This window comes from Acyrthosiphon pisum, chromosome A1 (assembly GCF_005508785.2).
Source record: "Acyrthosiphon pisum isolate AL4f chromosome A1, pea_aphid_22Mar2018_4r6ur, whole genome shotgun sequence".
Lineage (NCBI taxonomy): Eukaryota > Metazoa > Arthropoda > Insecta > Hemiptera > Aphididae > Acyrthosiphon > Acyrthosiphon pisum.
This window is the reverse complement of record NC_042494.1, coordinates 158231286-158242311: the sequence shown is the minus strand read 5'-3', so window position 1 is coordinate 158242311 and position 11026 is coordinate 158231286. Positions and strand designations below refer to the sequence as shown.

The following is an 11026-nucleotide window of genomic DNA, read 5'->3' as shown; positions in this document are numbered from 1 at the left end:
AAATAAATTAAATCAATATACTTATTAAGTATCACTACGATTTATTGATTAAAAACGCGGAACGTCGCCGAAGCGTAAAACTAATTCAAAACATAAATAACTTAAAACGGCGGTTCGACCGAGAGTACATACGTCGTGCTCTACGGTAACGGCGAAACAGGCCTTGTTACGGCGGCGTAGACTTTGATATCACATTAAGAAATATAGGTATCGAAATTGCACGTTGTGTTACTTAGATAGCATATTAAAAAAGGTGGGTAAGTGGATGTCGCTCTGCTGTACAGTAGGTTAGAAGTGGGTCACTGTATAATGGACAGTATTAAATTTGAATTCAATGATATAATATCACTGTATAAGAAAAACGATTCTGAGCGGAGACGGTATATCAGTCTATGTATTAGACATATAATATATACTTATCTATGGTATTAAAAAAAAATTGACCTATAATAGGTACCTATAATAAATTCCAAATTAATCATATCATAATATCTATTAGGTACTTATAACGCGTTATACATCAACAAAAAACCGTGGTACTATCATAGATATATAATAGTATACTTTAGAAGTTTCAAGTACCCACGAATAATATTATACAACAGATAAAACTTTATTGATATTTATAGAAAAAAAAACTAAAAAAATTGAAAACTGACCATGTCTGTACACAGCTCAAAAAGAATCAAATTATTTTCAAAATTTTATGGTGTATAGGAAATGCTAATATAAACATTCAGTAAAATTTTCATATATCTGCAGTTATTCGTTTTTGAATTACAACAAAATAAGGAAATCGCTACATGAGAAATCGAGTGAATATCCAATGTTGTAAAAATTTGAATTTCAAACGATCATAAAAATTTAATTTGACTTTCTTATAGATATTTTTTGTTTGATAAAGGTAGATAATTTTATAAGGGAATCTCGTATTCCATTTTCATATCTTAGATTTAAAAAGAAAAATTTTTATGAATTTCTAACTCGAAATAATTTGCAAATTTTCGTGATTTTTCCATATTTTGTCATTTTTTGAACTTTAAATGCTTATAAAAAAAAACTGTGACTAACGATTTTTAATATTTTTCATTTGCCTTTGAAACAATATACTAGGAGCCTTCTATTAAATTTTCAAGCTTTTTTATCCAACAAATAAAATTTTATTGATATTTTTAGAAAAAAAACTAAAAAAAAATGGAAAATGAAAATGTCTATAAAGAGCTCAAAATAAATCAAAATATTTTGAAAATGTTATGGAGTATAGAAAATGCTAAGATAAACATTCAGTCAAAATTTCATATATCTACGGTCATTTTTTTTAAAGTTACACCAAAAACCAAAATCGATTTTCTCGAAAACAGATTTTGCGTAAAAATTCCCGTTTTTCCTCAATTTTTCTTTTGTTTTTCACGGCGCTTTTGAAAACTATTGGAAAAATTTTACTTTTGACCCCCCAAAGTACCAACTAGATTCACTTTCCTATCAGAAAAGGTACTGTTGAAGAAAATCCAAGCACTTTTACTGTCCTAAAACGTGATGACAGACACAAAAATAAAAAAAAAATAAAAAAACACACATCATTGTAAAATCAATACATTCATCGTTCCACTCAGAATCTAAAATGAGCAAGTTGTTATAAACAAGAAAACACCAAAAAAACTAAACCATTTTTCAAAATTAGTTTCAAATTTATAAAATAACTATTATTGAATAATATTATAATATAAATAATATACCTAATCTTATAATAAAATATGCAAAATATTTTAAACATGTTTTTAGTTTTTTATGAGCACTAGAAAATAATACTCCACTCTACCAGACTACTATTAAAATTAGGAGCAGAATCATAATAGTCATATACGTTTAAAGATTTTAAGAAGGATGAAAATATCCAAAGAAGTGACTAAATTGTACATAAACTAAAAAATAAATATATTTGGAGCAAAGTATCCTACTCTGAGTACATGAGTTATTCTTCTATTTTGGTAATGAACATATTTTGAACTTAATGCTGCATTATAATATTGTTGTATATTCCCTCACAAGTTTGGTCATTGTCCACTATACTGCGCTGTGTTCGGTCAAATGCATGGTGTCTATTAAATTTCCTCTTAATTTGAGGTGGTGCACGAACATTCTGGTTTCTAACAGCTGATCAATGATAGGAGAAAACTCCTGGCGTGGTTAACATAAATCAGTCAGCAAATAATATAATATTGTATTATATACAGAACAATATAATATATAACTATATAACTATATTATTTATAAATATATGTAATATAAAGTAGTGTTTTAAAATTGTAAATTGTTTGTGCATTTTAAAATACTCTACAACTTTCTTTAAAATTAAAATCTAAAAAAACGTGAGAGGTTTACTAGATGAGAATCTTACCTTTAAATGTTACAAGAAATTAATTCACTCTAAATTTTAAACCAACATAGCTAAACGTGATCTTCTGAGCGTAGAATTTGCTATGTTATGTGTTTGTAAGACAGAGAAAACGCATGCGGGTGTGGCACCCTCTTAACACAATGGTCAGTTATATCGAGCACCAAAATGTTGTAGCATACTTGAATATCAATTCAATATTTATATAATAATTTTGCACCAGATTTTGAGGTACCTAGTGATAAAAACTTGTTCAGTTAAAACCAAAAACTGTCCAATTTTACTAAAAAAAATAAAGAGAATCTTTTTTTCTACCCTGTACAGGTATAAATATTTATTTTCTCAATAAATTATACAATACAGTAAATCATATTTTAATGACCTATTTAATAAATATATACAAAAACAACCATACCAAAAAAGTACCAAAATAATATAGTAAATTAATATGTATAAACACAAGAAAAACTAAAAATAAAAATGCATAAAAACAATACACTTTATAACATATATCATAGCTGGCAACTAATTTTTTTTTTTTTAATATTGTTTTAAATTTGAAGATATTTGCAGTCAAATAGAATCACAATCAACTGTATAGAATGTTTTAATTGTTGAATGTAAGAAATAATGAATATACTTTAAAAAACATAAAAAAAGGTATGATTGCTATTGAAAACTAAATTTGCTGAAAGGAAAGTTGTTGTTAAGGTAACAGTATCCACAAATTACTGCTAATCCGGCAACAAGCCCACTGATTATAAATGTTGTGTTCTAAAACAAGACACAAATCCAATTTAGTTAACTAATTTCTAAGTCTAATAACAATATACTAAATACAATAATATTTTTTTCCCCGAAAATCAAATTGGTTTATGAAGTTGGTGATAATAAAATATTAAAATGTAAACATGTTTATTTTGAATAGACTATTGACTAACACGCGCGCAAATTATTTTTACTGATTTCAAAAATAAACAAGTATGGAAAATTGGTATTTGGAAGAAGGATTGAATATTAATTATATTTTTACATAACTACTCTAAAGGCTACAAAAATATGTGCGCACACCAATAATTATTTTTTCCAAAAATATGTATTACTAATAAGTATTATAATGGGTAAGTAGGGTAACTTATTGAAAAACTAAGTTTATAAATAATGTAACATTATACCGTATTTTTGTCGTCTTTTGCTGATTTTTCATTAACATCTTTTTGTCCCAACATCTTTTTATACAACTCTCTTTCTTGCACTCGTTCTTTGACTAATGCTGCTTTAACATTGCTTAGAATGCTTTGGACAGTTTTATTATTTGGATTTATTTGCAATGCTTTTTCAAGCTCACGAGCGGCTGCTATATTTTGTCCTTTTAAAGCTAGTACTTTACCCTTACGCATAATTGCTTTTTCATTATGAGGTTCAACATTGAGTACACTGTCTAATGTACTTAAAGCTAAATCTAAACTATTCATAGACATGTGCACAGCTGCCATGTTGTTTAATGTCTTGACACGTTCACTTAGAATATCTTTTTGTTCTGAATCTGAACCAATCTAAAAAAAATTTTAATTTAAGTATAATGTAATTATTTTGTGATTTTTGGTTCATAAGTATAACTGTATAAGCATATATTATATTTATAATATATTATAAATTTACTATACAAAACAATTAATCATAAATGTCTACATTTGTATGAACAAACATACATAATATTTGAGGTAAATAATAAATAATAATAAATATTATTGTTGCATTAGTTGTGATTATACTGGTGCAGGTCGTATTCATTCCATTAACAGATTAATTTTTTCTCAATTCCTTCTCTTGGCAGTTTTAATCCATAGATTGGTTTGTAACCATTTTCCGCTTTTTTTCTATTATCTACTTTCTTTTTCATTAATGCATCTGAGTCAAATTCTTGGTCTTTTATTAATTGCTGAAAGGATTCCAGACTTGGCCTTCCTCTATAATTCTTCCCATTCATAATTAATTTTAACATCCTTTATACCATATTATATGGTCTATTCAATCATTCAGTCTTCTCACTATATTTTTCCATAATAGCTTTTATTTTGATATTCTTTCAAGTACTTCTTTATTGGTCCATTCAGCTTATCTTCAACATACTCTTATAACACCATAATTTGAATATTTCAAGTAGCTCTTTTTTCTGCTGCTGATATTCAGGTATCTCACTCATATAGGGCTATACTCCATATTAAGTTATCTAATTTTTACATTGATATTCTTTGACGTAAGATTGTTTTCTTTCTGTTAAATGCTATTTTTGCCTAACAAATACATTTTATTATTTTGCTCTTATATCTTCAACTTCCGATACTCTGTTCAAAATGAGATTGTACCTCGGTGGCCAATTTGTGCGCATAGCCATGGCTTTGTCCCGCAGCAATTAGAATTCCAAACAATTATTTCATTACAGGTGGGGGAAGTGACTGACCATCGGAGACGATAACTAGTCGCCGCCGAGGTACAATATCATTTTGAACAGAGTATAGTTGTACAAATTCCTTTACTTAATCTATTATTTGGTTTCTTGCAGCATTGTCTATTCTCTGGTCTTATTTTCCCTTTCACATATAAATACTTTTGTTTATTGTACATTTACTATCATTTTCAGATCCTCAATAAATGTCGTCATGATCATGTCCATGGTTTTTTATTAATTAACTCAACTACTGTTTTTAACATTAACTATGGAATCCCCCATGCATGCCACAGGTAACCCATCTGATTCTTCTCATTTCAATTTCATTGATTATATTAGGCATTGAAAAAAATCCTGTTGATTCCTTTAGTATCTTTTTCTCTATTTTCCAGTTTGAGAATCACTGCATGGCCAAAAAATATTTCTAAACATTTTTTCTCGATTACTTCCTACTTTACCTAACAGAAACCATACCCTTAGGTCTAGGAGACACTATGAAGTTAAAGATATAATTGCATTCATAATTTACAAAATCTTAATAAAATAGCAATTACTGCTTAAGGATAAATATTTGTAGAGAATTGTAAATAAGTAAAAAGTAAACATACAAAATAAACTATATTATTATACATTCATGATATAATTAATATTAATTGAATTTATAAAAATGAAACACCAAATCAATATTCATTTTAATGATAACCCTGAAGAATATAATGAATTTATAAGAATAATGTTTTTAGACATTTTTTAAAAATATAGGAACTTAAACTACGAATATTTTGATTAAATTTGTTTAAAATGCATATAAAAAAAAATATGATTAAAATATTGTAATTTATGAATTTCTGTAAATTTCATAATTATTCCTAAATTATTATATTTATTATTTAATTATTATTTTATTTATTATACTTACTATATCTCCTGGTCCACCGAAATATTGAAGAGCTTTGCGATACACATGTAAAGCCATAGTGTTTTCATTACGTGCATACCACCAGTTTCCTTTATCTTTTTTTTTGAGCCTATAACAAAACAAAATAAACTTAAAAATTATTTTATGATTGTTAATTTTAAACGAAAATCAATAGGTATTATAGATGTTAGTCCAGTTTCTCCCCCCCTCCCACGCAACAGTGATATAACTTGTCTATATCTAGTATATAATATATATTTTTAAATCTAACCTAACTCCAACATTGCACCATATATTATGAGTTATGACTATTATAAACTTAAATGAGTGTTTCAAAACTCCTACCATTTTTATGTATGCAATAAAATATGTGAAAAATCACATGTTGTCCAGGCATTTTTTTTAGTTATATTTTGCTTTAATCAATATTTAAAAATTCAATTTTTTTGAAAATTTTAAAATTTAGGACAATTTCATACAGTATTTATCTTAATATTTGTACTTAAAGGGTTTTATATTTAAATTGTACAATAATTATTTTTTAGATGTATGAAAGGTTGTGTACATTGACAATTTTTTATAAGTAGTGGATTAGACCGGTTTTTCGTTTAATTCAGTATTTTGTATTTATACCTAATTATTTATCAATGTAATTTTATTAATATACGTTTATAAATCATAGAAAAAGTGTTTTTAATGAGAAAATAATAAAATATGAATTAAAATGTTGAAATATTTAATTAATCTAGATTTTAAAACAATTTATAAAGTGTAATATTTCTAGTCTATATATAATTGTAGATTAATAATGTATGATCAACCAAAACACTCATTTTGTACACATAATTTTTAATTATATGATAGTTAAGTTCAATAATAATTAGATACAAATGTACAAACCCAATGTTAAGCCTTTCAATTGGAGTAAGGTCATCTGGAAGTATTTCTGGTTTTACAGTTACTAGTTCTACAGTATAAACTAATCTAGCTCCACCCAGAACCTTTGGATTCAATCCCTTTTCACCATAACCAAATCGTGATGCTATTTTCAACTCAGCTATTTCACCTACATTCATTAAGCTTAAAGCTAAATCAACACCTTGAATAACCTAAATAAAACACAATCATTGTTTAAAAATATTGAATTAATGTTTTTATATATATTACCTCACAATCACCGAGAGTGATTTCAAAATTTTCTTCCTTTTCAAATATATCATCATTATCTTCTAGACGACCAACTAAATTTATCACAATTTGTTCACCTTTCATTGGTCGTTCATCAAGAGCTCCTTGTTTAATGATTTTTTTCAATAAATCCCCAGAACCTAAAATATCTTGATAAGTTTGTTCCTTTGGTTTGCCTTCAGTCACTGGTTGAGAAGGAAAATCTTCATTATTTTGTTCACTATCTAACTGAATATCATTAGAACTAATCGGAGAATCCAAAGAAGTGCCTTGTTCAGCAGTTATAAAATCAGATACTTTGGAAGTCATGTTTGGTGGAATGGTATTATTCTGATTTAAATTTAATTCCATGTCGTCCATTTTAAAATAATTTTTTAAGTAGAGTTTGGATATACAATATCAATAATCAACACTTTCAAACACAGTATGGATTGTGACAGTGACAACAATGTAATTAAATTATTTACAGACTGCAAGAATAAATTTCTAAATAAAACAATTATTAATTTGAACAAATTTCAAAATGGTGTATATACAATAGTGAAATAGTAAATACAGATTACTGAAAAGCACGATTAAAGATAAACTGAAAAGTGATATTTTTTTTAGTTTTAGATTTTATTTTACTTTAGTGTTATTTTAATTTTCAGGCATACTGCATGTCTGCATAGATTATAATATAGAGACTATAAAGTTTAGACTATTGACTTGTAAGTTGTGACCATATCATGGTTGTAACTAAATAGGTATATTATGATTATCAGGTTCCGGAAAAAAACTGATAACAAAATTCATTATCACCGTGAAAAATAGGTTCATGTCACGGACCCGGGCCATGTCACCACGATTTAAAATATTTAAAACGTGTCACGGACATGGATATCTAAGGATATATATAATATCTATGGACTATGGTCACAGATATAATCAAGGATATATATTAGATATTATCATAGAACAATATTATCTTAAACCGTGCCCTGAGGACTGAAAACGACATGTTCGGCGGGGGGAACGGCCACCAAAAGGTTCCTCATACTAGGGACCCAATGTTTTCAGCGCTACCGGTGGTTTTATTTGGCTTCACATTTTGTATCTTAAGTCCGTGCTTTAAACAGATGGCGTTGTAAACTCTGGGTCTCCATTGGGAAAAACGGGGATTGCCTCATGTACAGTTGTACATACATTCATTAAACAATAGATACATTTGTGGCTACCACGATTTAAGAATTTAAGATATACTTAAATCTAAGGTATATCAACTATAATACTATATCATGCAGTGCCCTGTTAACTGTTGAAGTGTAATGCTACCAGGGGCCACGGTGCAATTTGGACAACTGATTTGGGGGGAGGGGGCAAATGTATAAGATCAATATAGACCCGCAGGGGTTCCGCCCCCGCACCCTCTCACCAATTGTTATAATTTTTACGGTAATAATATATTACAATAACATTTAGTTTGGCACTCAACAGTAAAAACATAATACTTTATAAATGAAATACAATAATATACAACTAAAGTACTCAACAACTCAATGCTAATTAATTATTTATTTGTAGTTATAAAAATAAAATAACATAGTTACGCAGTGTTAAGTCTTATAATTGCAAACGGTGATTAGACACAGCGAATTTATTTTATATATCTTTATTTTTAAATTTTTAACACTACCAGAAATGTCCTTTTTTATGTATATCACAGAAGCAATTGAAAATAGCTAACAACTTTAAAATGTTATATGGGTACCTAATGTGTTGTATATGGGAATTTTTTTTCTTGAGTAGTATAATATAATAGTTTACAAGGATACTTTGGAATTTCTTCAGATGTTAAGTTTTTGGTTTTTTTATATTCAGGACACCAAATTTCAGTCCTTTCAAAGACATTATATAATATTATAAGTTATAACATCATTGTTAAAAATTTCCAAATAATTATGATTCCAATTTGTAGTGCGTTAACAAACTGTCCACATAATGTCAGAATAAGTAGTACGCGCTACTGAGTACCTACCTATTATAATACGTCTGTATAATAGGTAACAACATAGGCGCAAATATAGACAAATTATTTTGGGGGGACTAAAGCCCCTCCTATAATATTTTCTAAAAATTATATATGCTCAATATTAACTACTGACTTTTGAACTGGGGGGACTTGGTAGAAATGTGGGGGACTAAGTCCCCCCAAGCCCCCACCTATTTGCGCCAATGGGCAACAATAATAGCCAATGGCCAATGGGTAACGACTAATGAGGCCATCAGGGTTGGGATTTTATAGCACTTATAATTTCATAAATTATATAATAAAATATGCAATAAAAACAGCAAAATATTCAAAAATATTAGGTTTGATATTATATTAACTTGGAGAACATTTTTAAGTGAATAGTGTTGATAGTTGATGCCAGTGGCGCCGAAGTTTTTAAAATGTGGTCGGGCAATTTTAAAACTTCCCGGCCTCAATATCTTAATTATTTAATATAGAGGTACCCTGATATACATTTATTCATAATCACGGTTTAAATATACTCATGCTCATAATAAAGTTATGAAGTAAATAAAATATGGCCGGCCGGCCACATTTTTCAAAAAAGTGGTCGGGCCACTGGTTGATGCCTCATATAGGTACTTACGATATCTATATAGGTCACTGGTTCCCAACCTAGGGACCGCGGACCACCGGTGGTCCGCGAGACATCGTGAGGTAGTCCGCGAGCCATACCTACAAAATTTAAAAATATTTCATTTTTCCTTTGGGGCGTGATGCAAAATGTTGTAACTGTTTTTTCTCGACTTCCAACGAAGAATGTAGTAACTCATTGGCGATTCCGACGACGTTTATTTATAAATTTATATTACATAATAATAATAATAAAAAAAAGGTCTTCCTAGATTTTGTAAAATTGACGTGGTCCGTGACCTAAAAAATATTGTCGAGGTGGTCCGTGGTGGTAAAAAGGTCGGGAACCACTGATATAGGTATACTCGTCCAGCGACTACGCATTGATGTATTGTATTTATACCAATCTAGTTTATTAATTAAATCTCTGCATATTATGTTATAACGTCTTATAAGCAGGGTTGGGATCTTATAGCACTTAAAATTGCATAAATATGCGCTATAATATTACCTTAAATATCGCTAAATATGCGATAAATACCACAAAATATGCAAAAAAAGGAAATTTATTAAATAATAATTTTTTAATCACTTACAAATTATTATAGATAATTACTAAGATTTGAAATAATTTAGTCACTCTGAATCATAGATATATACAACAAACTAGATAGCCGTCTCCTTCTTGTCATGGAAGTCGGCCGCCATTTACAAAGCAGGCAATGTTTACAAAATAATATTATCATAGTATATATGTATATAAATAAATGTAAAATAAATGTAAACATTGCCTGCTTTATAGATGGCGGCCGATTTCAACATATTGGTCACAACTGTAGTATTAAGACGGCTATCTAGTTGTTGTATATATCTATGCTAGTATGCTCTGAATAGAATCCAAATGAATTGACTATACATTATTCAACGCATTCAACGCTCGGTAGCTAATAATCGACGATTAATAATCGCAGTAGAAATAGACAAAAAAACCCAATAAAATAAGCAGATAACAAAAATTATAAGTTAGAACGAAATACCTGATACAAAATTATCGTAATAATACGATTGACAAAAATAAAAATAAAAAAAAAGGTGGGTAAGTGGATTTCGCTCTGCTGTACAGTAGGTTACAAGTGGGTCACTGTATAATGGATGGTATTAAATTTGAATTCAATGATATAATATCATTGTATAAGAAAAACGATTCTGAGCGGAGACGGTATGTCAGTCTATAGATATTAGACATACATATTTAGGTATACTTATCTATAGTATTATTAATAATTTTCAAATTAATCATATCATAATATCCATTAGGTAACGCGTTATACATCAACAACAAACCGTGGTACTAACATAGATATATAATAGTATACTTTAGAAGTTTCAAGTACCCACGAATAATATTATACAATCACAACAAAATAACTAAAATAGTTATCCTAG

The 11026-nt window shown here is 28.5% G+C and overlaps 1 protein-coding gene across 1 annotated transcript; it reads right to left on the bottom strand.

Moving 5' to 3' along the window:
* Positions 1–2699: 2699 nt before the first annotated feature.
* On the bottom strand, positions 2700–7729 carry LOC100160711 (peptidyl-prolyl cis-trans isomerase FKBP8). Its single transcript, XM_001951638.5, has 5 exons — positions 6934–7729; positions 6667–6875; positions 5767–5875; positions 3571–3951; positions 2700–3169 (listed from the first exon to the last, which is right to left on the bottom strand). The coding sequence occupies exons 1-5, from the start codon at positions 7312–7314 to the stop codon at positions 3065–3067; spliced, it is 1185 nt and encodes a 394-aa protein (XP_001951673.1). The 5' UTR covers positions 7315–7729; the 3' UTR covers positions 2700–3064.
* Between the last annotated feature and the right edge of the window lie 3297 nt (positions 7730–11026).